At 34.7% G+C, this 26274-nt stretch overlaps 2 protein-coding genes across 2 annotated transcripts; one reads left to right on the top strand and one right to left on the bottom strand.

Moving 5' to 3' along the window:
* Positions 1-325: 325 nt before the first annotated feature.
* Positions 326-11922, bottom strand: crabp2b (cellular retinoic acid binding protein 2, b). Its single transcript, XM_030146521.1, has 5 exons — positions 11808-11922; positions 11655-11759; positions 2190-2368; positions 1828-1944; positions 326-1739 (listed from the first exon to the last, which is right to left on the bottom strand). The coding sequence occupies exons 2-5, from the start codon at positions 11752-11754 to the stop codon at positions 1689-1691; spliced, it is 447 nt and encodes a 148-aa protein (XP_030002381.1). The 5' UTR covers positions 11755-11759; positions 11808-11922; the 3' UTR covers positions 326-1688.
* Positions 11923-15712: 3790 nt separating this feature from the next.
* Positions 15713-17854, top strand: mrps21 (mitochondrial ribosomal protein S21). Its single transcript, XM_030146527.1, has 2 exons — positions 15713-15818; positions 17214-17854. Exons 1-2 carry the CDS (start codon positions 15736-15738, stop codon positions 17392-17394), a joined length of 264 nt encoding a protein of 87 aa, XP_030002387.1. The 5' UTR covers positions 15713-15735; the 3' UTR covers positions 17395-17854.
* Positions 17855-26274: the final 8420 nt, after the last annotated feature.

Genomic DNA, 26274 nt, shown 5'->3' with positions numbered 1-26274 from the left:
TTAATAAAGATCATAAAGTTTGGACAATGCCAGAATTCACCCGAATCAGGTTGTGAATGAGTGGTTCAGGAGCTTGAGACATCATTTTACACATGGATTGGACATTACAGAGTCCAGACCCGAGCCCTTTTGAGAATCTTTAGGATGAGATGGAGAAGACTTTACACAGAGGTCCAACTGGGACAAAAATTAACCCAACTATGGACGTAATAGATGTTGTGTCATTTATCACATCATTGCATTAACATTGTGTGGCATAAACAATAAGTGCTTCTTCTAATCCAACTAAAGGCGGTCCAAAGAAATATTGACAGTTTTTTGGCCAGGCTACTTGTGATATTGTGATAATTTCCTTTGTAGACATGATAAAGTTCATGACAGTTATCATATTTGTTGTCTGTATGGTTTAAGTTGCATGCATTATCAAATAAAACACACATTTTTTCAGTATGTACTCATGTTTGCTTTCACCGTGTTCAAACATTTTATCATTTTACTCGCTTTGAGTGGTTTAACACCAAATTTTGGAGCATTAAAAAAAGTTTTTTGCACTCAGGACCAACGGTTCTGCAGGCTAGGTGCTTCTAGAATACAAGTAAATAAACTTGACTGAATTTGGCTCATAAATAAAGAAAAGAAATAAGTCAAAAGTGGCATTTGACTATGTGTGTTCATGTTACAGTATTTGGTCAAAACTTGGAATTCTATGCATTAATGAGAAAATATGTATGATTCCAAAGGAACGTTTACCTCTGAGATACAAGTTGTACCTCAAAACACTGTCTGTACATTAGAATGCATTAACTTTTTAGATTTCTTCTAGTGTAAGACCTGAATCTATCATATAAATGTATATAAACTTATGTGTATATGTAAAAAACAAACAAAAAAATCATGTTTTGATTTCATTTTGGTGTTATAAGATTTAACATATTTTATCAGTGAAGTTGATCATTTCCAAACAACTGTAAACCAGTGAAATCAGCCGATAAACTTGAGAAAAATAATGATTTGACAAGTATTGTGATGACTCCCAATATCAATTAGTATGAAAACCTTCAATCATGAGAACATTTTTGACCGTACCACCCAACTCTAACTGTATATTTAACCAATTACTGCACTTAATACTCTACTTAAGTACTTCTGTTTAGTTTTTTTTTTTTGTTTTCTTTGTTACATTGTACCCCTACATGCTTTTTTCTGTGCTTTGATACTTATATTTACTTGTTACTTTTAATTGTATAGAATTAATCAATTGGAAGTAAAACAATTAAAACTGTTGAACAGCAACACTGAAATTCTCTTAAGTCTATTTGCTTGTTCTAAATTCTACTCTATAGGAATAATATAATATTCTATAAGAAAAAAAAAACAATTTTGCTGTTAATTTATCAGTACGTTCTTTTGAATTTAGAACTTAAACTAATAACAGAGTATTTCTACACAGCGGTATTTCCATGCATTCATATGTAAAGGATCTGAGGACTTCTTCCACCTCTGGAAATTATTGTAAAGGCACACACTCAAATAAAATGCTTTTTTTTTTCTGGTCAGTGCAAAATTTGAGTAGGATCTGACCAACACATGACTGCCTGGGAGAACGAAAAGGAAAACAAGGTGAGTAAATGTAAACCATGCATGAGGCACAAAACTGGAGTATTGTGTAACATATTTCTGTAATTTCCTCATTCCCTCTCATAAACTCTGGTGCAGACAACGTCCCCTGCGGTCATTGTCTGAAAGAAAACAGAAACAAGAGCCAGAATGAAGAGGTTTTGATCTTAAACACTAACGTAAATCAAGAAAGAGCAACAAACAATTTACCAGAATCAGTTCTCCGTCATTGGTCAGCTCTCGAGTCCATGAAGTTTTGGGTCCTTCGCCTTTTTGTAAAGTCTGTTCGCAGCTGATCTTGCTGTCTGTCTCCCACTTTGGAAAACTCTGCATAGGACAAGAAGTTAAAGGGCAGCAAAGAATGAGTTTCATCATACTAATCATAAAATTCCTGAAGTTCATTGTCAGAAGCTATATCCATCACGACTAGGGATCAAGAATGAAGAACAGATCCCCCATATTATCACCAGGACTCAAGTAGCCTCTAAATGACTTCCATATGTTTCTTCTGTGCTTGTCCTTGGCCAAAAGACTCCTGGTTTGCATGTACTGATGTTATGCAGGAACGTTACCGTGCAGGGGCGTCCGTCCACTGTGGTCTCATTGAAGGACTGACCCACGGTGAAGGAAACATGGGTGGTGCGGACGCTGGTGGACGTCTTGATGGACAGACTCTCCTCCTGCTGGGAGATTTCCACCGCCGGGCTGGACGCCGCCGTCACAGCGATCTTCCTCAAGAACACGTTCACACCTGACGACAGGAAATGGAACAGAAACAGAACTGATATGAGGTTCGTCCTGAGTGGGAAAAGTGTAATCACAGCTGTGAGTGAAAGGGCATTGGTATGGATATGAACTCACTACACTTTCCACAGCATATTTAAGTGTTTACGTTGGTTTCCCACTAGACAGATGAGTTCATTATAGAGCATGAAAACAAACCTACAAGGATTTGAGTTTACACATTAGGCAATGTTTTAACACAATTTATCAGGTCTCATTGTTCCATGCACTTAAAAGCTATTAGCTCTGTTAAATCCATCACTTTACAACTCCAAACTAAATAAACACTTTTTTTTGCAACAATAATAAATGATCCTCAGTAAAAAGATAGAAATGAACCTATAGGGAGTAAAAGCCAAAACTGTGAGTGAGCATAATAGCTTAAAGGGGTTCCTTCTAGACTTTTTTGAATAGGAAATGACACTTACATTTCTTAAAACTGTTATTTTCACATAAGAAACTACTAAATTTTTTTAAAAATCTAGATCAAATGATAAAAAATGATATCATCCCACTGACTTATTCATCTTTGGAAAAAAAACTGACAAAGAACATTCTGAGAAATAGTATAATTTCAGAGTTTTGTCATTTTTTTGACACTATAATCACCTGAAAAGAGGTCAAACACAAGCTCAATTGATATAAAAACTTTTAAACATGAGAACATTTTTGGTCATATCACCAGCTCTAACTGTACATTTAATCAAATACTGTTCTTAATACTCTACTGTTTTTTGTTTTGTTTTTTTTTACATTGTACCCCTACACACTTTTTTCTGTGCTTTGATACGTATATTTACTTGTTATTTTTAACATTTATGTGCTTAAACTGCATGAAAACAAACCTATAAGGATTTGAGTTTACATGTTAGGCAATGTTTTAACACAATTTATCAGGTCTTAAAGCTATTAGCTCTGTTAAATCCATCACTTTACAACTCCAAACTAAATAAACACACGTGTTTTGTTTTTTTTTTTGCAAAAATAATAAATGATCCTCAGTAAAAAGATAGAAATGAACTTATAGGGAGTAAAAGCCAAAACTGTGAGTGAGGATAATAGCTTAAAGGGGTTCCTTCTAAACTTTTTTGAATAGGAAATGACACTTATATTTCTTAAAACAGTTATTTTCAAATAGGAAACTACAAATTCAATCAAAAAATACTATCATCCCACCGACTTACTCATCTTTGGAAAAAAAAATTGACAAAGAACATTTTGAGAAATAGTATAATTTCAGAGTTTTGTCATTTTTTTGACACTAAAATCATCTGAGAAGAGGTCAAACGCAAGCGCTATTGATATGAAAACTTTTAATCATGAGAACATTTTTGGTCATATCACCAGCTCTAACTGTACATTTAATCAAATACTGTTCTTAATACTCTACTGTTTTTTTTGTTTTTGTTTTTTTACATTGTACCCCTACACACTTTTTTCTGTGCTTTGATACGTATATTTACTTGTTATTTTTAACATTTATGTGCTTAAACTGCATGAAAACAAACCTGTAAGGATTTGAGTTTACATGTTAGGCAATGTTTTAACACAATTTATCAGGTCTCATTGCTCCATGCACTTAAAAGCTATTAGCTCTGTTAAATCCATCACTTTATAACTCTAAACTAAATCAACACACTTTTTTTTTTTTTTTTTGCAACAATAATAAATGATCCTCAGTAAAAAGATAGAAATGAACTTATAGGGAGTAAAAGCCAAAACTGTGAGTGAGGATAATAGCTTAAAGGGGTTCCTTCTAAACTTTTTTGAATAGGAAATGACACTTATATTTCTTAAAACAGTTATTTTCAAATAGGAAACTACAAATTCAATCAAAAAATACTATCATCCCACCGACTTACTCATCTTTGGAAAAAAAAAATTGACAAAACATTTTTGTTTTTTGTTCTTTTTCTTTTTTACATTGTACCCCTACACACTTTTTTCTGTGCTTTGATACGTACATTTACTTGTTATTTTTAACGTTTATGTGCTTAAACTGCATGAAAACAAACCTATAAGGATTTGAGTTTACATGTTAGGCAATGTTTTAACACAATTTATCAGGTCTCATTGTTCCATGCACTTAAAAGCTATTAGCTCTGTTAAATCCATCACTTTGCAACTCCAAACTAAATAAACACACTTTTTTTTTTTTTTTTTGCAACAATAATAAATGATCCTCAGTAAAAAGATAGAAATGAACCTATAGGGAGTAAAAGCCAAAACTGTGAGTGAGAATAATAGCTTAAAGGGGTTCTTTCTAGACTTTCTTGAAGAGAAAATTACACTTATATCACTTAAACCTGATATTTTCACATAGAAAACTATTAAATTCTTGTTAAAATCAAAAAATGCTATCATCCCACCAACTTATTCATCTATGGAAAAAAATTTGACAGAGAATATTCTGAGAAATAGTATCATTTCAGAGTTTTTTGACACTATAATCACCTGAAAAGAGGTCAAACGCAAGTTCAACTGATAGGAAAACTTTTAATCATGAGAACACTTTTGGCCATATCACCAGCTCTAACTGTACATTTAATCAAATACTGTTCTTAATACTGTACTTAAGTATTTCTGCTTTGTTTTTTTTTTGTTTTCTTTTTTACATTGTACCCCTACACGCTTTTGTCTGTGCTTCGATACTAATATTTACTTGTTACTTTAAACAGTATGGAACTAATCAATTAGTAAGTAAAATAACTAAAGCTGATGAACAGCAACATTGAAATTCTCTTCAGTCTATTTGCTTGTTCTAAATTCTACTCTATAGGAATAATATAATATTCTCTAAGAAAAAAGAACCATTTTGCTGTTAATTCATCAGTACTTTCTTTTTAATGTAGAATTTTAACTAATAATAGAGTATTTATACACAGTAGCGTTAATGTGCATTCCTGTGTAAAGGTTCTGAGGACTTCTTCCACCTCTGGATTCTGAGACATTCTGAGAAATAGTATCATTTCAGAGTTTTGTCATTTTTTTGGACACTATAATCACCTGAAAAGAGCTCAAACGCCTGGAAAGCAGACCTGGAAACTTACATTTCAGAGGAACAGCAGGAAATGGCTTATGCAGGAGCTCAAACCAAATCAATAAATACTTGTCTTAAATGATACAATATGAATGGTTAATGTGGGTGTGTATTACACCAGTGGAATTCAACAGATAGAACAAAAACATACCAGATATATGGAAAGTAAAGACACTCTATATTACTTTTTATGGCAGTGTAGTAAAATATGAATGCTCTGGGAGAAGGTAAGAGTAACAACTGAATTCTTTTAAAATCAAAGTTATGTCCTTGCTCTCATACTGTGGTGATGTAAAAGCGTTGACTCTTAAGAAATCTTTATTATCCCCATGAGAGCAAATTGTGTGCAGCCAACAGTGGTATGAATTATAATGAATAATAAATACATGACAAAATATCACGTTGCAGCAGACACAAAAGAATTCCTCAGTCTGTTTGTTCTGCATTTTGGCTTTGAAAATCTACAACCAGATGGAAGCACCACCAAGACTGAGCACCCTTTGAAGACCTCACCATGTAAAGGTGATGGACATATGCAAGATATGCCAACTGTGCTGCATGTCTTTAGTGTGCTTTGCAGTCAGTTTTTAATTCTTAGAGACAGTGGTCTGAACCAGCAAATAAAACAAAAGTTGTGTACAGGTTCAATAAAACTAAAACATCCTCATAGAAGTCTAGTTGACATTAAACAGCCTGGTTGTAGATGACCACAGGATGCAATACTTGAGGATTTATCCTTTCTTTTCTTTCGTAATCTAAGTTTAGACAGAAAACTTAGCCAAAACTGCCAAAAACACACACTGATGCATTTGCAAATAACACTATCAAGTAAAGAAGCAGGACTACATGCTCTAAAAATTATAAAAAGCATGAAATAACTTGGGTGTTAGGGTTAGGGAACTACACTGTTGCCCATAAAGTTGGAATAATTTTGTTTGCAGACAAATTCCTCTTTTTGTTCCCATGTATATGTCAGGGTAGAGACTGCGATCTGGTAGGATCGGCGATTCTACCAGTAGAGACTCCGATCGTAGTCTCTACCAGTAGAAACTCCGATCAGAGTCTCTACTGGTAGAAACTCCGATCCGAACCCTCACCCTAACCCTAACCCCTAACCCGAACCCGAACCCTAACCCTAACCCTTCTACTGGCAGGATCGGAGTTTCTACCAGTAGAGACTCTGATCGGAGTTTCTACTGGTAGAGACTATGATCGGAGTCTCTACTGGTAGAATCGCCGATCCTACCAGATCGCAGTCTCTACCCTTACATATACACGTCAGTAACCACCTTTGACCAGATACAATGATTACATACTGAGTCCCAGTTACATTTGATCTATATAGAACAGGGCTGTCAAACTCATTTTGGTTCAGGGTCCATATTTAGCCCAATTTGATCTCAAGCGGGCCAGACCAGTAAAATAATGACTTAATAACCTATAAATAATGACAAATCCAAGTTTTTCTTTTTGTTTTAGTAAAAAAAAAAGCCCCAATTAAATTAAGAAAATATTTACATTTTACAAAAAATATGTGAATAACCTGAAAAAACAGAAATTTCATTTGAAAAATTAGTGCAATTTTAACAATATTAGGCCTCGACTTATTATTTATACATGTACATTGCACACAATGTTACATCAACATTTTGTAACAGGCCTAATATTGTTAAAATTTTGGATTTTGGAACTAAAATTTGAACAATTTCTACAATATTCCATCCTTTATTATTATTAACACAACTACAGATCACAGTGGATCCATGAATGCACAAAACATTTAGAAACAGGCAGAATATTGTTCAAATTGCCCATTTCGAGATGTTCATCTGTGTTTTTATTTATGCATTAATTTGTATTTTATTGTGAAAGAATAGTTTTGTAAATGTAAATATTTTCACAGTGTAATGTTGTTTTTTTCACTTAAATTTTTTTCCACATAATTTTTCACGAAGAAAATTTGTAGTTGTCCTTATTTATGGGTTTATTATGTTATTTTTACTGGAGATCACATTGGTCTGTATGTGGAACCTGAACCAAAATGATTTGGACAACCTGGACTTTTCAGGTTAACTTTTGCACTTTCATCCTGCGGGCCAGATTGGACCCTTTGGTGGGCCAAGTTTGGCCCCCGGGCCACATGTTTGACACCTGTGATATACAGGGTGTCCCATAAGTCTCCATACATAGGAGACATAATACATTCCATACATATATGGTTCTAACATGTATTTCTTTATATTTCTTCTTTATAGTTCTTCAGCAGTGGAGGACACGCATTGAAATGTGTTCCCGACAAAATGGCAGTCATATAGAGCATATTATATAAATAAAAATGGTTTATGTCAAGAAACGTTTATTTTTCCTATGTATGGAGACTTATGTGACACCCTGTAGAATAATCATATTATCAAAATTATTTCATGAGATATTAGATATAAGATATTTTCTTCCAACTTTTTGGACAACAGTGTACATAGTTTCAGTGAACATCAGGTAACAACACATTTCAGGGGAGGTTCATTTGTCTTTTGACTTTGCTGCTTGATAGTAGATTGTTAAATGACAACATAATAAGAATAGTTTCTAGAAGGAAAGTTTGGCCATTTTCAGGTTCATAAACCAACATCCTTCCCTGACCTGCAAAAATGACACTGTAAAAGCATTATGCAGGAAATGAACATTAACTCACTTTAATAACAAACATCTAAGTCAGTCAGAAATAAACAAACAAGTGGTTCCAGGCACAACAAACCCCGCCCCTCACACGTATTATAACTTATTTTGGCATTGATCCAGCTGATGTCATCATGTCTATGCATGTGGTGATATCAACATATCAGTTGCCTCCATACTTGTGCCAAGTTTGAAGTAAATTGAAACAAAATTGATATTTTTATAGATATTTGAAATTTCACCCATTATAATTAAATTGGAGAAGAAAAAGATTTTAAAAATTCATAGAAAATCTGAACTTTGACCTACTTTTCCTAAAACGTAACCACATCTATTCTGGGTCACTGGGAATCTATAGACCCAATTTAGTATGAATTCAACCAATAATTTTGCTACTACACACATTTGAAATTTCACCCATTATAAGTAAAATGGTAAAAAAAAAAAAAAAAAAGATTTACAAAAAATCCTAAAAAAAATTTGAACTTTGACCTACTGTTCCCAAAATGTAATCAAATCTATTCTGAGTCACTGGCAATGTATGAACCCCATTTGGTATGAATGCAATCAATAGTTTTGCTGCTAGAGTGTTAACAAACAAACAAACAAGCCAACAAACTGAACCAAAAACAGCACCCCTTGCCTCCCCCTTTTTTTTTTCTTTTTTTTTGGGGGGGAGGGGGGGTAATAATGTTAACACATTTGGATCTCTGAACATCAAACTACTTTCTTCTTTTACATCATTATTGTCTTTAAATGTCAGTATTTCTACATTAGGAGACTAACTTTAGCCATTGGTTAACTTTTGCCTGCATTGTCCTGTTAATCTATTTCTATTTTATGGCAATGAAACCCAGTTATTCTATGTGGAAACTGCGGAAATCTTTGCAAAAAAAAACAAAAAACTACACGGTTGTTTTTTTTGCATTAAGACAAAACCTATTCCCTGATAAGTCACTGACATGCAAAGTCCAGCGAGGTTAAAATGAGGATTAAAAGGCTCATATAAACCATGTGTACGTCCTCTGTGATTACAAATGTGACATTTGATAAATCCTTGCTGCCTATTAACCTTTTCCTTTCTGCTGTTAATTCATGTGAACTGGATTGGCTTCAGAAAAAATAGGATAAAGCCACAAATCTCATTCATCCCAGCCCATACTGGTCATGGAGTGGTACTAAAGGAGGCAGCACACACACACACACACACACACACGGTGCCAGAGTAGGTCAGGGAGGCCCAAGGCAGTGAAGGAAAGTCAGTCTGAGAGCCGGCTGACTGAGGGGGCCCATGTCAAGGCTTAGTTCCGTTTATATTGGCTCTAATTACAACCGCATGAGGAGGACCCTGCTTCAGATGAGTCTAATCTAACATTCCTCCACAGGCTATTTGTCTTCAGATTTTTAATGGATGCCACTGGCTGGCCGTCCCCTGACCTCCCTCTCCAGTTGTACTCAGATCTCCATACAGTCTCATATAACGTAACAAGTCCAATATCCCCAGAAACATGGGTTTGCAGGGAGAGGAGCAGCCGCCCAATGAAACCACGGCACACCACTTCGGTTCCACTTCTGACCTCTGGGCCAAGTGGATTTCCAGCTTATAATGCCACTGACAATACGAGTGACAGCTCTTCATATAGGAGATAGATGCATTCCCCTGCTTTGTCTGAAAAGGTTTTATAATCTTTATGATTGGCAGATTAATCCATAAAGGCCCAGTGCTACTTTTGTGGCAGTTCCCAAATTAATTTTTCTCTCTATTTAACCTTTCTTAAGTGATTTATCACTGTTTATTATTATATTATCCTCTGTATTTGTATTTTGCATTTTTTTTTCTGTGAAAATCACGTATTTTCCTGTATTTCAGTCACTGATCATGTAGATGTTCATCAAAGTCGACAGTAAAGTTGAAGGTTATTATGTCAGAAACAGAGAAAACTGAAGGAAAAATTACTTTTTCAGTACAATATATAATTAATTAAACATAAACCCTGTGTGTCCATCCACTGTCACTGATCCATCTCCATGGGTTTTACTGGTGAATCAATGTTGTAGAAGATGACGGTGTTTCTATGTTCACTATGGAGCCTCTGAGCATCCAAATGGGTCATATCTGATGACCATGAAAAGATGACAAACTGCATTTTACACCAGTTATTCCAATGTATTAATAGGTTTAGTGGTTCAGAAGTTATTAAACATTTTAGTAGATGATTTTGGTCACCAGTGGCTGTTTGGGTCTTTATGGGTTAATAGACCAATATCCTCCCCTTACAAAATTTGGCATTAAAAAATGCATGAAAAGAATAATCATTCATTTTAATAACAAAGTCAAAATAAAAAATAGACATATTAGTTTTAATACTTTTGGATCTCTGAACATCAGACTAGTCATTTTCCTTCAATGTCAGTATTTCTTAGGCATTGTCCTGTTAATACATCTCTACACTGTAAAAAAAAATCCTGTTGTTTTTATGGAAAAAAAAACTGGCAGCTGTGGTTTCCAGAACAATACTGTAAAAAACACATCTAACTGTAAACATATTTACAGAGTGACATGTAGATTTAACATTTTAAACCTGTAGATTTAACACTGGAGTTAAATGGTAAATGGACTGCACTTATTCAGTGCATTTTATACACCTTCATGGTGTCCAAAGCCACCAGGTCAATTTAAGGTTCAGTGTCCTCCATGGACACTTTGACATATGGACAGTCGGAGCAGGGATTCGAACCACCAACCCTCTGGTTACTGGATGAGCCGCTCTACCAACACTACCAACCAATTAATTTACAAGTTTAAAATGTTACATTGTTAAATATTTACTTTTTTTGTAACTTTTTTATTTAAAAAAAAAAAGAAAAAAAAAAGCAAATAGGCCATTATTTCAACATTAAGGTCTTGTGATTTAAACGGCACTGCATTGTTTTTCAATGTACAGTTTTATTTTCTAAAAACAATAGACATACATAATTTCTACATCCAAATCTGGTTTTGTTCACATACTCTTCCTGTAAAAACTATGGCTATATTTGATTTAATCGTTAACACAAAAATCTTTTCAAATAAAAAACTTTGCTTTGTATTGTCTCTTACAGTTTTTTTATGTTGCAATTTTACAATTTTTTTGTGTCAATTCTACAGTCATTTTTTACAGTGTATTCTGTAGTAATGAAATCCACATTTAAGTGTTTTCATGTGTTTTATGTACAATATGAGTGACAGGAAATTGGTTTGTCGATAAAAGTTTATAATCTTTATAATTTGCAGATTAATAACTGAAAACTGACACTGAAAACGCATTAATTTTAATCACACTGAAGCTGCAAAATAGTATGCATCCTCTTATGCAACACTGAAAAGTCTACAAAATGTATCTTATGCTTTCAATGCGTGCAACAAAACATTTAAAACCAACTCAAATTTGCATATGTTCCATTTCAATCTGCGCCTTTGGGTTAAAATCTAATTAAAAGCGTTAAAAATCAATCCAAATGCCTGCACATAAGACCCTCCAGATGCTTTAATACTCACCCAGTGCTTTCAAAAGTTCCTCAAAGTTTTCAGAAGACTTCATTTTCCATTTTCCTGAAAAGTCTGTGATGGTTTTCTCCACTGCGTCGCACGTCTCCATTATTATTATTATTATTATTATTATTATTATTATTATTATTATTATTATTATTACAAGCGGTTGAAGTTAGGAGCGCTGCAGAAAAGGGGTCGCCCGCCTGCAGACTCGCTGGTCCGTGTCTGTCGTCCTCTCCGTTAACCGGTTTGTGAAGTCGTCTCCTCAGCCTCCATTCATTGGCTGACAGCTCGCATGGATCTGATGCAGGGGCGGCCAATGCAGAGGGTGGTGTTTGGGAGGGACTTTCCCCCCCTTCTAAACCCCACCACCACCACCACCTCTGTCAGCATGGTGAAAGATTTGGATACGAGCTGAAAAAATGCATTTATTCCAGTAACTCGTTTGATGCTGAAGAAGAGCTCGGATACTAAAGAGGAGTGTTAATTGGTTTGAGTTCTAATAGTTAAAGTTATTTATCAGCAAGTTCACTAAAGATTAAATACTTAAAGTGGATGAAAGTTTCTATTGATTAAAAAATACGTCCTGCAGGTGTTAAGTGTTTGGGATTTGGAATGTGAAATCAGATAGCAGGTTAAGGTGTGTGTGTGTGTGTGTGGGGGGGGGCTGGTAATGAAAGAGGCAAAGATAAGACTACCAGCTGGAGGCGTCAGGATTTTCACCCCAAAGAAGATTCACTGCATGTTTATTCAGTGTGCGTCAAATGGCACATATGAAACCATGACAGTACATTTAGTTTTCTACAGATTTTTAAATTAGAAGTCTTGTGTTCATAGTATTGTAAAGGAAGTTATTTTTAGAGTAAGTTCTATAGCTAGTTTTTTAGAGTATATACACCAACCTTAATGTCAAACTGGTTTGTTATGTCTGTTTTTTTGTCTTCTTGTAGTGTACACTGTAAAAAAGATGACTGTAGAACTAACACCAAAAAGTTGTAAAAAAAAAATTGCAACATAAAAAAACTGTAAGTGACAATACAAAGCAAAGTTGTTTATTTGAAAAGATTTTTGTGTTAACGATTGAATCAAATATAGCTGTAGTTTTTACAGGAAGAGTATGTGAACAAAACCAGATTTGGATGTAGAAATTATGTATTTCTATTGTTTTTAGAAAATAAAATTGTAAATTGAAAAACAATGTGGTGCCGTTTAAATTGCAAGACCATAATGTTGAAATAACAGCCTATTTGCTTTTTTTTTTTTTTTTTTTTTTTAATTAAAAAGTTATAAAAAAGTAAACATTTAAAAATGTAACATTTTAAATTTGTAAATTAATGGGTTGGTAGAGTTGGTAGAGCAGCTCATCCGATAACCAAAAGGTTAGTGGTTCGAATCCTGGCTCCGGCTGTCCATATGTCAAAGTGTCCATGGAAGACACTGAACCTTAAATTGCTCCCAGTTGGACCTAGTGGCTTTGGACACCATGAAGGTGTAGAAAATGTGCGAGATAAGTGCAGACCATTTAAATCCAATGTTAAATATACATGTTACTCCATAAATATTTTTACAGTTGGATGTGTTTTTTTACAGTATTGTTCTGGAAACCACAGCTGCCATTGTTTTTTTCCGTTAAAACAAGATTTTTTTTTATTTTTTTTTTACAGTGTATGCAAACCTGCTGAATACTTGCATTTCTCTCATGGGATTAATAAAGTATCTATCTATCTATCTATCTATCTATCTATCTATCTATCTATCTATCTATCTATCTATCTATCTATCTATCTATCTATCTATCTATCTATCTATCTATCTATCTATCTATCTATCTATCTATCTATCTGTCTGTCTGTCTGTCTGTCTGTCTGTCTGTCTGTCTGTCTGTCTATCTATCTATCTATCTATCTATCTATCTATCTATCTATCTATCTATCTATCTATCTATCTATCTATCTATCTATCTATCTATCTATCTGATGTGAAGCTTATAGCCACTGTTCACTTTATATCTGTTCTACTGTGTGTGCAAATCAGAAGTCACTCTTACATTCCTGTTTTGCACTTTAAAGGAGCTGATTTTATTTTATTTTTGATGTAGAAAATAATTCCATGTCGTTTCACATACAGCCTACAAGAACAAAACATTAGATTTTTGGGGTCAAAATAACTTTTTAACTTTTTATTTTATTTTATTTTATTTTATTTTATTTCTGATAAACGACCCAAAGTAAATGGGCTATTCTTTGTTTCTTTCCTTTCATTTCTAACAGATATTCAAACACAGTTATACCATATTTCAGAATTAACATTTTAGGTGTTGTTAAAAGAGTCATATCTTTAGTAAATTTACTGATACACAACCCAGAGTAAATGTGGTGATTCTTTGTTCCTTTGCTTTCCTTTGCTTTCCTTTGCTTTCCTTTGCTTTCCTTTGCTTTCCTTTCCTTTCCACCTGCCAAATCAAGGTTGACCATTTATCCTACATTATTTCTATCTGAGCTATACTGTCACTTGTGTCACTTCACTGTTGTTTTTGAAAAAAGTATGTATTTTTTCCCCTGTATAAAGACGCAACCAACTGATGCAAATCACAATTGCAAACCAAAGGTGAAAAGAAAAGTAAATATCTTTGAGTAAAGACAAAAATTAACTCAAAACATCCTCAAGTGCTGTCTATACCAGGCACTGTGACATAGAACAGAAAGTAGAATTAAACCTCTCAACACAGTATCTGAAAACCTTGTATCTTCATGTTATATTCTGTTTCTCTCAGGTCTTTTTCTTGCTCTCTTACACTTTGCCAGGATTATTTCATCAGGCCTGGATGAGAAGGGATTCCTCTGGAAACATGAGGCAGGGCATTCACCCAACAAAAGGAGTCACGATCTTATCTGTGGCGGTTGTCTCAGCATTCCTCCCTGTGGCACCATACAGATACACTACCCTATAGAGTTACAGCAACAGGGGAATTAACCTCACCAGCTAGTTTAAATGAACAGAGAGAACATATAAAAGCACTATTGAATGCAAATTGGAGGTATCATCCGGGCTGGCATTCACCGCTGGCTGACCTCCGATTGAGATGCTGAGGACAACAGCAGGCAGAGATGAAAAAAAAGAGCAGAATGGCTCTGATGATAGAATAACACTGGACACCGCTGTCCTGTTGCTACGACAACAAATGTACTTTCATAAATCTGTGATTCCCCTGAAGGCTATCTCCCTCATAATAACTATAATAACTTGTTGCTTCTATGTTCTGCAAGAGGATGTGGATGTTTTTTTTTAATCATGCTTGGTTCAAATTGATTGTTGGCTGATGTGCCCTTGAGCAAGGTACTTAACCCCCCATTTGATGACATGATAGCCCACTATTCCTAGTCTATAGTGTGTGGTGTGTTCTTCCATGTTGGAAGTGATGGGGTTAACGCAGAGGGTCATTTTCGGTGTGTATTGCATGTGTGTGTGTGTGTGTGTGTGTGTGTGTGTGTGTGTACAATATATACTGGCACATAATAAAAATTCTGGGTTCTTCTTCATTTCAGCCAGAGCTTACAAGGTACAGACAATGATGTTCGGTTATCAACAAAACAGAAGATTTGCTTATTAGTCTTTATTTATCAGTAGTTCAATAAAATAAATGGTAACACTTAATTTGGTCCACCCATAGAAAGTTTATAGAGTATGTATAATATTTTATAACAGCTCATGCTCAATATTTCACATGCATTTTTTAAAAATGTGTAGAAAGTAACAAACAAGTAATAATAATGATGACAAATAAACTGGGGTTCAATTTTATACTTTGTCAAAATCCGCACAATGAAGGAAAAAGTCAGTAATAATTTGCAGATTAGGAGTCAGCTGATTTGCACATTTAATACCAAGGTCAATGTATTTTCACAGATATCATTAAAACCAAACTGAACATATCTAAGAAATGCTGAAAAAAAAAAGAATATTTCCAGCTATTGTAGCGCTAAAGCGTCACCTAGCGTTTACTTATGAGAGATTTGTATTGTGCGGAACCATGTGTAGTTCCGTGTTTCTACACGGCGGGTGAACTGGTCGCACCACCGGGTTTATCATGGCGAGGCACCTCCGCTTCGTTGCGCGGACTATAATGGTTCAAGGTGGCGACGTAGATGCGGCGTACAAGACTTTAAACAGGTCTGATATCCAATTAAATATTTGTTTGGTGTTAAGGAAAAGAGATTAAAGCAAATACGTTTCTAGTTCAAGTGAAGATGATAAACTAATCTTTGCTGCGTTAGCCCTCCGCTCAATGTCACTTAACTGCGCATGCGCATCTGTGTGTCCAGCTGAATGAGATCATTTTTATTTTGTGTTGTGTTGTTGTTGGTGTCCTTTTCCGCGACGTATTAGATGTGTTTAACAGGTCGGTGGTTGGTTATTTCAGCAGAATCGCACTCACAAGCGGTATGCACATGTGGTTACCTAAGAGTGTTTGTCAGTTATGAAATTAGTCAAAACAGGTCGAATCTGGAATATTATGCTGGTTTGCTAGCAAGAAAATAATCAGTAGAAAATGGAAATGACTGACAAATTACCCACATTATAATATTGGATAGAATTTAAAGAAGTTTCCCAGATGGAGAACCTCACATTTGCATTGAGACTAGAACATGACAAATGTGAGGAATACTGGAAATCATGACTTTATGAACATGTAAAAGGAATAAATTGTGACACCCACTGTTTATCTACTATATTACTGTTGTTTTTCTTATTTATATATGTATATTACTGTTCTGTTGTTCAAAAAAAAGGGGGATTAGAAAACAAGAAGTGAAGGCACTGGAGAGTTTTTGGTCTTTTCTGAAAAGAAATATAGAAAAACTAAATGTTATATGTGCATATGAATGTGAAACATGTAAATTATCCAATGCAAAATCAAATAAAAATTTAATTTAAAAAAAAAAAGGGTCAAATTTCAAGTATTCTTCTTATGAAGTGCTGAAATGGTGACTATAACTCATTTGATCAAAAGCAGATCAACAATTGGGTGAAAGGCAAAGACAGAAACATGTCTAATATGGTGGTTGAAGCACAATATCCCTTTTAGCAGCCCTATTTGAGGAATGTTCTTTTCACATGGTTAGTAGAGTTTTTAAATGAAATGAATAGGTTTTCGTATAAAGCTAGTTATGGTGTTTAAGTAATTATTTTGACTTCTTGTCTTTTATGTAAGTTAAAAAAAAAAAGTTATGTGTAAAATATCCAGTGATATATATTTTTTTTCCTCTGTTATATTGCCGAACTGAAAACATGTCTAGTTATTAAAAATGTCAGAAATTAGAAGTTGATTTCCATGTCAAGTTAAAAAAAAATCATAAAAAATATATGACAAGAATATTTGACTCACTTCTGTAATTTGAAGAGGGAAACTGTATTTAATATTTTAACATGGATGATACTCTGGAGGAGATTACACTGGGTTGATCATGTGTACCCAGTACATATGATGTACCCCCAGCTATTGAGTAGTTTAACTTGAATTCATCCAAATTTCAGCTGTTCACACATTTTCTCTACATACTCCAGGGTCCTGGCGCAAGAAGGAATTATGGACACCGTGAGGCGCAGGCGCTACTTTGAGAAGCCATGCCAAGAGCGAGTGCGGAAGAACTTTGAGAAATGCCGGCGAATCTACAACACTGATATGGCCAGAAGAATTGCCTTCGTTTCTAGGACAAACAGAGATGACCCCTGGCTGGGTTGCTAGTCAAGTGGGGTGTGATGAACGAATATGTTATGAATGGACTGGATACGCTGGGACCAGCAGAGTGGAGGAAGCATCAGATCAACATGTGGAAGTGAACTGGGCAAATCTGGAGAAAAGTGACTTTTGTTTTGTCATATTGTGCAAGAAGTTATATGTCCACATACATTCATTTTTCAAATAAGTTGAGGCAACTTGGGTAATTTTTTTCATGGTTGTCATAGAATTTGGCACGAAAAAATACAAAGAAACATCTGTTGCACTCAGTTTTGGTTGTAACCAGTATACAAACACTTGGATGACATTTCATGTCTTGAAACTTGTGTTGTAAGGTTCCTAATAAACAACATTAAATAACATTTTCTGAAATTTTTAAGTTGGTGTAATTTTACTTTGATTGAAATATCAAAGTCATAAGTGTGTCAACTTAAAATACTTAATAGAAAACTTGTTTTGTTAACTTAAGTGTCAGAAGTTTTCCTATTGGGACTAAAAATATATTTTCACTGTCTTTATTCTGTCATTTATATTCAGGATTAATAAATTTGTTTTAGTCAGAAAATATGTATGCATCACCCAAAGACATTCACTTTACTGTCATATGGATGGAAACCAACCAGAAAATCTTCACGTTTAAGTAGCTGAATTCAGAATGTAGACTTTTGACTTGCTTTTGATATGAATTTACAACTCCTTAAAGCAATAGTTGCAACAGTATGAAAACTAAAAAAGAAAGCAGTATTATTAAAATGACTTTAATTCGTGTTTCATTGTATGAAAACAACATATTTTGTGTTTTGTCTGATCAACATTTTATCTGTAAAATACATCGATTCCTCATATTCAGCCACACATTCAAGGAATAATTGAGATGGGTAATTTAATGCTAACAATGAAATAATTGGATTCTAGAAAAGAACATTAGAGTGAAGACTTTATGGAGGCTAGTCCATATGTGAAAATGACGTCTAATTCTCACTGATCCATTCTATCACAAGCCTGATGATCCTGATCAAGTCTGGCATTGTCCAGTCTTTTTGATGTTAAAGAAATGAGAGGCTGCTTACTGCACTTAGAGTTATATAAACAGCCTGGACAAAACAAGTATCTGCCTGGATTTAACTAAGCAAATAGTTCTGATCCTTCCCCCATTAAGAACTGCACAAGGCAATAATGTTTCAGCTGGAACAAGTTCCCTTAACTCCAAATGATGCAGTAAGTAGCCTCTCATGTCTTTAATGTCAAAAAGATTGGGCGATGCAGGATCGATCAGGGTCATTAGGATTGTGACAGAATGGTTTAGGGCGAATGAGACATCATTTACTCGAATCTGGGATGTGATGAAGACTTGATGATGTCTGATTCTCCATCATCAATAATCAAAAATTAATGCAACTATGGATGAATAAAATATCATGAACCTTACTGTAAAATTATGTAAGCATTATGTGACAATAAAGATGTCACAGTGAATGTCTCCTGTAATAAAAACCAAAGGTGATGCAGTGAAATATTACATGAGCAACTTTTTTTATTGGCCGGGCAGTGTATTTGTATATTACATCATCTCCAGTAGTGGGCAAGTCCAAGCTGAACTTTGTGATCTCTGATCCCTCAGACAGTACCATATCAAAAACTATCATTCATCCATAGATAGATGAATAGATAGCAGCACAAAGGTCAGATTACTGTTGGAAACCATTGTCAAGTTCCAGAATACTCATACTTATCCAGTACCCGTTCAATGGCACACGTTTCCACTAAGTGATAGTTCACCCACAAGCTCATTTCTAGATACTGTTAACATAATGCCTCCTTTTGGCTCAGTAAAATTTGATCTAATATTGGTCAGAGATCACAATGTTCAGATTACACATCCTCCTTTGGCTTTTATGCACTGAAATGCAGTCAGATCCCACGAATCTTTTATTTCTGTTCTGCATAGAGGGTGAAATATCCAAATCCCTTCCTATCTTTCTTTGTTTTTAACCATTTTAACCTTAAACCTTTTAATATGCCTTTGCATCTAAAGGACAAGACCTTCCCTGGAGGCTGCATTCTTTTGTACCATATCATGAGAACTGGAGTCCATTCACATAACATGTTGCAAATCACATTCTCATTTGATTATTTAATTCATTAACCAGCCCCAGATTCCTGCTGCTTTTAACATTTTCCTAATGTGATGCAGCCTAAGTACATAAACACATACAAGGAATTCTTTGCTAAAATTTATATATTATAAATACAAGATATAATAATAATAATAATAATAATAATAATAATAATAATAATAATAATAATAATAATAAAGTAAAACAAGAAAAAATCAACTATATACATACATCCTCATACAGTATTCACTTACATACAGTTATGGTGCAGTTCCTGAATGTGAGGAATGGATGTATATTTGTGTAAATGAAATTATCCTAACCGGACATAACATGAAATTTGTTGTGTTCATACCATCTACAATAAATTAAAACTCCAAGTAGATTTTAGTATGACTTTTCATTTTTCATACTGTGCCAATTACTTCTTATTTGTGGTTGCAGGAGTCAACAAGTAATCCATTGATCAGTGCAGCTCTAGTGCCTTTGTGCCCTCATTTTTTTCAAGTGAATCATCACAATGCTGGAGGTGTCTTTGGGTGAATGGGGTCTCGGCTCAGCAGTAGCTCGCCATGAATTAATTCAAGGTCACAACTGCACAGCGGGGTGTTCGTGTATACTGTTCTTTGACCATCTCCAACTCCCTTCAAGTGAGACACATTTCGCACGTATGTTAGACCCGCTTTCCGCACAGGAGGGCTTTAATGTGTACACTCGATCTTTCTCGCCTCACACAGGGAACGTTAAACATTTACTCCAGGTTGCCAGGTCATGTCGATATCCTGTCCTGTCAATGGGTGGCATTGTATGGACGGTCAGAGCACAGCACTGACCTGATGACCTATATTTCATAATGGAAGAGAAGCCTTTTAAGGGCTTAGTTCAACTAAATTGCAAACTGAAAAAAAAAAAAAAAAAAAAAGATATATAGTTTTCCCCATAGTATCAGTGATTGTTGATTTTAGGTGTCAGTTGTTAATGTGGCCAACCAAATAAAATGAAGGTGAATTTCGACTTTCATGCCCAGTTCTTTAAGAGCTATAACAATAAAATGTCTTTCCAGAAACTGTTTTTGTTTTTGCATTGGATATTAACCCACAATGACCCAGTGCTACTTTTGAGGCAATTCCCAAATGAATTTTTGCTTGTATTTAACCTTCCTCAAGTGATTTATCACCATTTATTGTAATACTATTTTGTGTATTTTGTGTTTTTTCAATGAAAATTAGTTTTTTTCCCCCCACATTTAATCTACTAATCATGTAGACGTTCATAAAAGCTCAGATTAAAGTTGAGGGTTATTATATCAAAAATAGACAAAACTGAAGAAAAAGTGGCTTTTTCAGCAAATCTATCATTAACTGAACATAAACCAAGTGTCTCCATCCACTGTCATTGATCCAACTCCATGGGTTTTACTGGTGAATCAATGTTGTAGAAGATGACAGTGTTTCCATGTTCACTACAGAGCCTCTGAACGTCCAAATGGGTCATATCTGATGACCATGAAAAGATGACAAACTGTATTTTACACCAGTTATTTACATGTATTGAGTGGATCAACAGGTATTACATCAGAAGTTGGATGTTTGTGTCTTTATGGGTGAAAAACATTCTTACAGACACTATGATTTTTTTTTTTTTATAGAGGATCTTCTCAAGAACAGTCATACATAAATCACACAGTATTTTGTTGGACCACCTTTAGCTTTTATTACAGGATGCCTCATTTGTGCCACAAAATACTTTGGCTATATTGTCACCATATAAGTCACAACATCTGTTTCTATCCAGAACTGCACTGATTTTTAACAAAGATTTCTTTACTGATGATGAAGAGTCAGACTACTGCTTGAAGTCTTCTCTATCACATCATAGCTTCTCAATGGGATTCAGGTCTGGAGTCTGTGGTGGCCAATCCATGTGTGAAAATGATGCCTCATGCTCCCTGAACCAGTCTTTCACAGCTTGATACTGATGCATCCTGGCATTCTCATCGTAGAATATGTCTGTGTCATTCGAGGAGAAGAAAATCCACTAATGTTCAGACCTGGTCATTCAGTAAATTCAGGTATTCGCTGACCTCATTTTATGTACACATACTGTTGTGAACCTGCACATGACTGACTGAAGCAACCCCAGATCAAAACACTGCCCCCATAGGCTTGGACTGCAGGCACAAGGCATGATGGGTAATGACTTCATTAATTTATCACCCTGATGTGTTCATCACTCTGGAACAGGGTCAGTCTGGACTCATCAGACCACATGACCTTTTTCCATTGAAACACAGTCCAATCTCTGTGTCAGTCTAATCTAATCATTGCATTAGTTAGAGTTAAAGAACTGTAACATGATAATCTCTGCAGTAATTACACAATGGAACGATTTGAAATATTTGTTTAGTTTAGTAGTTGGCAACAATTATCTTTGACAAAGGTCATGTTTTATCTACTACAGACATCCCCTAATTCAGTATTTTTCAACCTTGGGGTCATGACCCCATGAGGGGTCACCTGGAATTCAAGTGGGGTCACCTGAGATTTCTAGTAATTGATTAAAAAAAAAATGAAAAATTACTTACTATATATGGTGAGTTGAGAGAGACAATCACAATACTTCTCTCAGTCAGAATTCTCTAAAATATCGTGGATCACATCTTTGGAATAATCTACAACCTGAACTTCAATCAACATCTTCTTCATCATTATTTAAGAAGCATCTGAAAAGGACTCTAATTTACAAAAAAATGCAAGGCTTTATATAATTTGATTTGTATTTCTATTGTTTTTACTTTAATATTTTTATTTCAGTTAAATTGTGTTTTTATTTATTTTTTATTTTTTTTCCTGTGTATTGTTTCCTTCAGGGAAGGTATTTACATAAGCCTTTTTTGGCTTCTATCCTCTCCTACACAATGGTGTTACTTGCATGAAAACATTTTTTTTTTAATTTTTGTCTTGCTGTCTATGATGTGCAAATAAATAAATAAAAAAAATACTTAAAAAAAATACATAAAAGACATGACAAACTCTGAAGCTGACACTGAAGCACTGTGGTACTGTTCATCTTTCAGATCCATAGTAATATACATTATATAGTCTAAATGTCATCAAAAATGTATGTTTATTTGCAACATAGTATAGCAAACTATTACATGATCAAATTAATTTTAGCCAAAAAATTTCTCAATTTTGAATGTCTGGGGTTACCAGTAGTTTGTGATGTTAAAATGGGGTCACAAGCCAAAAAAGGTTGGGAAACATTGCCCTAATTAAAGGTCTGGTTGTTTGTAAGTGTGAGAATTGCTGTAACAGATTATGGACACATTTTATTGCACTTATTCTTTGCAGTGTACAATTAAAGCAGCGTATGACTTTCAAATTTCTTTTTTCAAACTAGTAAAACCTGAGCGGTGGCTTAAGCATCACTAGTCCATGAGTCTTTCTGTGCTAATGCACCTGAATCACTTCAGTCATGGTGAACATCTTCAAATATGACTCCATTATAAACACAGTCTGCTGGCTTACATAACAAACCGAAATGTCACCCCGGCCTTATCGGAAACTTTGTCGCTAAGTGCATCGTGGGAATGGGAATTCCACGCAGCAGCAATTTCTCTGTCTCTTCGTGAGTGCTGAACCCAAATGTGGCCTTTACCTTCATCCACCAACTAGACCCATTCTTTAAAACAGCCCTGGTGGACTGTGTAATTTTACATTTTAGAGATCTGGCTCATTTTCTTGCCGAATCTGTGAGAAACTGCTTTCACTTGGTCACCATTCCCACAATGCACTTCATCACTATTTGATGTCGTGTGACTTTAAATGTGTTTTTCCATTTAAACTCTCCTCCACACCCACACCCACTCACTTGTGCATCTGTTTACTTAATGCGTTGCATTCACTGATTGTCCTGAATTACCTGTTGCTCTTACATCAATGTCAAAGCAACAATAACATTCTAAACGTATCAACATCTTTAGTTAACGCCTTATCTCATCCGCTGGTTGTATCTTCCTGTAGGTCTATTCCTTTTCATATGACAATACAAGTGATTCACTTCTCCAGCATACGACAATCTTATTATGTAAGAGCTACAATGAGCTTTATGTCGCTAATAGGATGATGCCATACCTCATAATCTAGTCTGTCTCATCTGAATTATCCACAGCATTAAAACTGAAGAACTTAATGTTTCTCCAGTACATAAAGGAACAATTTTTCAAGTCAAATTATTTATTGAAGCTGATAATACTGATTTACATATCTTTTATTGGGTAGTGGGCAAAGCAATGCATTTTAACTAAACCTTATATGTTAAGTCTATTTTGGAAGACGTGTTTTGGTGGGAGCTTCACAAGAAAAAGATGTATTTTGGTCTGTGCAGTCTTACTTTTGATAAGGCACGTGTTACATAAATAATAGATTACACTTGAGATTTCGAACATATGCAATTTTCCTTCACAATAAAAGCACAAATGAAGCAGTGGACTTTTGCAAAACCATATTGATAATATTCACAATCCAACAATGTTTAAAAGCAATAGGGCTGTACAATCAATTGTAAATACAGTCCCAATTACAATGTGAACCTGTGCAATTACAAAAGTCCAAAATGTTACAGTTTATGAACTGGATTCAGTAATATGGAGCAGAAAAATGCAAATAAACAAAATGGTAGTTTTTGTATATTCTTTATGTTTGTTGAAGTTAATGTGTTTGAGTGGAAATAAATGCACATTTCAAGATGATGTGTAGGTAAACTGATTGAGTAATTAGGGCCTTTTCCTTGTTAACTCAGTAAGAACACTGAAATTGTAATCACAAATTTCAATATTGTGTACTATAATTGACTTTTGGTAATGCTGAACCACTAATCCTATCAATACATGTAGAAAATTCAGGTAAAATGCCATTTTCTCAGCTTTTCATGGTCCTCAGATATGACCCATTTGGACATTCAGAGGCTCCACAGTAAATAATGGAAACAGCCATCTTCTGCAACAATGACTCATCAATAAAACCCATTTAGTTTGACAACTGACAGTGGTTGTAAATGCTTTGTTTGACACATTGCTGAAAAGTCACTTTTTCTGTTTCGATATAATAACTTTTGAATTTACTCTGAGCTTTTATGAACATCTTCATGATCAGTAAATGAAACCTGCGTTTTATTGAAAAATGCAAAATTCAGAAGATAATATTATAATACATCGTGATAGAACACTTAGGAAAGGTTAGAAGTAAATATATTTATTTGAAAGTCACTGGAAAAATAGTTCTTGGTCTTTAGAGGTTAAAACATTACATTTTAACACTGTTACTGTTTTTCACATAAATTCAACCATTCTCAGGCGAAGCTAAGAATGGATGATGTCAGGGCATCAGTCCTTCTCTACATGTTCATTTACTTTCATTTATCATACTCTGAATGCATGCATGTGCAGGTTACATCTGTTAATTGACAATTGCAAGGAATGTACAGTGAAGTATGTATGCATGTATGTATGTATGTATGTATGTATGTATGTATGTATGTATGTATGTATGTATGTATGTGGCAGGTCTGTGTGTGTTCTGGTCTACTTGTTGTTAATGTAATCACATGACAGTACATTAAGTATGGAAAAATACATGATTGTTACCCAGCCAGCATGTCCATGTGGGCCCCAGAAGGGTTACAACTGGGCTGCATATAAGGGTCCCATGTGGGTTTGTCCGCAGTTTCCATGGTGGCCCCACATGTGTTTGCCCGTATCAGAATCAGAATCAACATCAGAATCAGAATCAGAATAAGAATCTCTTTTTTGTTATTGTACCAAGTACAACGAAATTTAGGCAAAGCTCTCAGGTTCAGTGCAAGAATTTACAGACAGACAACAAATATCAGTAAAACAACAACAAATATCAGCAAAAGGCACAGTTACTTACATTAAAACATAAAACGTATTGCAAACTAAGATATTTGTAAAACATAGAATTTAAGTAGTGCAGATAACATGAGAGGTAGTGCAAATGACATGAAAGATAAATATCATGGAATAAATAGTGTGAAGAATAAATAATATGAGATATTCAGATCTCTGATTCTGATTCTGATATGGGCAAACACATGTGGGGCCACCATGGAAACTGCGGACAAACCCAAATGGGACCCTTATGCAGCCCAAATGTAACCCTTCTGGAGCCCATATGGACACGCTGGCTGGGTGCTGAAAAATGCTAAATACAGAGGATGATATTATAATAAATTGCATATGAAATGTTACAAGTCGAGAAAAATTAACTTGGAAAATAGTCCTAGGTCTAAATAGCTCCAGGCCTTTAAGGTTCAACTGTTAAAATATATTTATTGTCAATTATGGAAAGTTAAAGTGTTTTCTTTTACGATTGTGTTGGAAAGTAAAAGTGTTTTCTTTTACGATTGTGTTTTTACTATTGTGTTCTTACTACTGTTTGTTTTGAAGTTTGTGGATACCGCTGGAATCTGCAAATTTTCCTATGGGATGAATAAAGTATCTATCTATCTATCTATCTATCTATCTATCTATCTATCTATCTATCTATCTATCTATCTATCTATCTATCTATCTATCTATCTATCTATCTATCTATCTATCTATCTATCTATCTATCTATCTATCTATCTATCTATCTATCTAAGACCCAGCTATGGGTTTTCTGTCCACATCTGTGGACAAGAGTTTCAAAACTTTATACAAGAAAAAAACATCAACTGTCCACCACAAAGGACATTCCATAAAAAT

The sequence above is a fragment of the Sphaeramia orbicularis genome, chromosome 11, assembly GCF_902148855.1.
Source record: "Sphaeramia orbicularis chromosome 11, fSphaOr1.1, whole genome shotgun sequence".
NCBI lineage: Eukaryota > Metazoa > Chordata > Actinopteri > Kurtiformes > Apogonidae > Sphaeramia > Sphaeramia orbicularis.
This window is presented reverse-complemented; position numbering and strand designations above follow the sequence as displayed.

Excerpts from the sequence above, each read along its gene's own strand:
- crabp2b (XM_030146521.1), bottom strand. The coding sequence starts at position 11,754 with ATGGAGACGTGCGACGCAGTGGAGAAAACCATCACAGACTTTTCAGGA. Across the intron at positions 2,369-11,654 it reads GGAACTTTTGAAAGCACTGG|GTGTGAACGTGTTCTTGAGG; the intron begins GTGAGTATTAAA and ends TCCTGTCGTCAG. Across the intron at positions 1,740-1,827 it reads ATGACGGAGAACTGATTCTG|ACAATGACCGCAGGGGACGT; the intron begins GTAAATTGTTTG and ends GTTTTCTTTCAG.
- mrps21 (XM_030146527.1), top strand. The coding sequence starts at position 15,736 with ATGGCGAGGCACCTCCGCTTCGTTGCGCGGACTATAATGGTTCAAGGT. Across the intron at positions 15,819-17,213 it reads GCGTACAAGACTTTAAACAG|GGTCCTGGCGCAAGAAGGAA; the intron begins GTCTGATATCCA and ends TACATACTCCAG.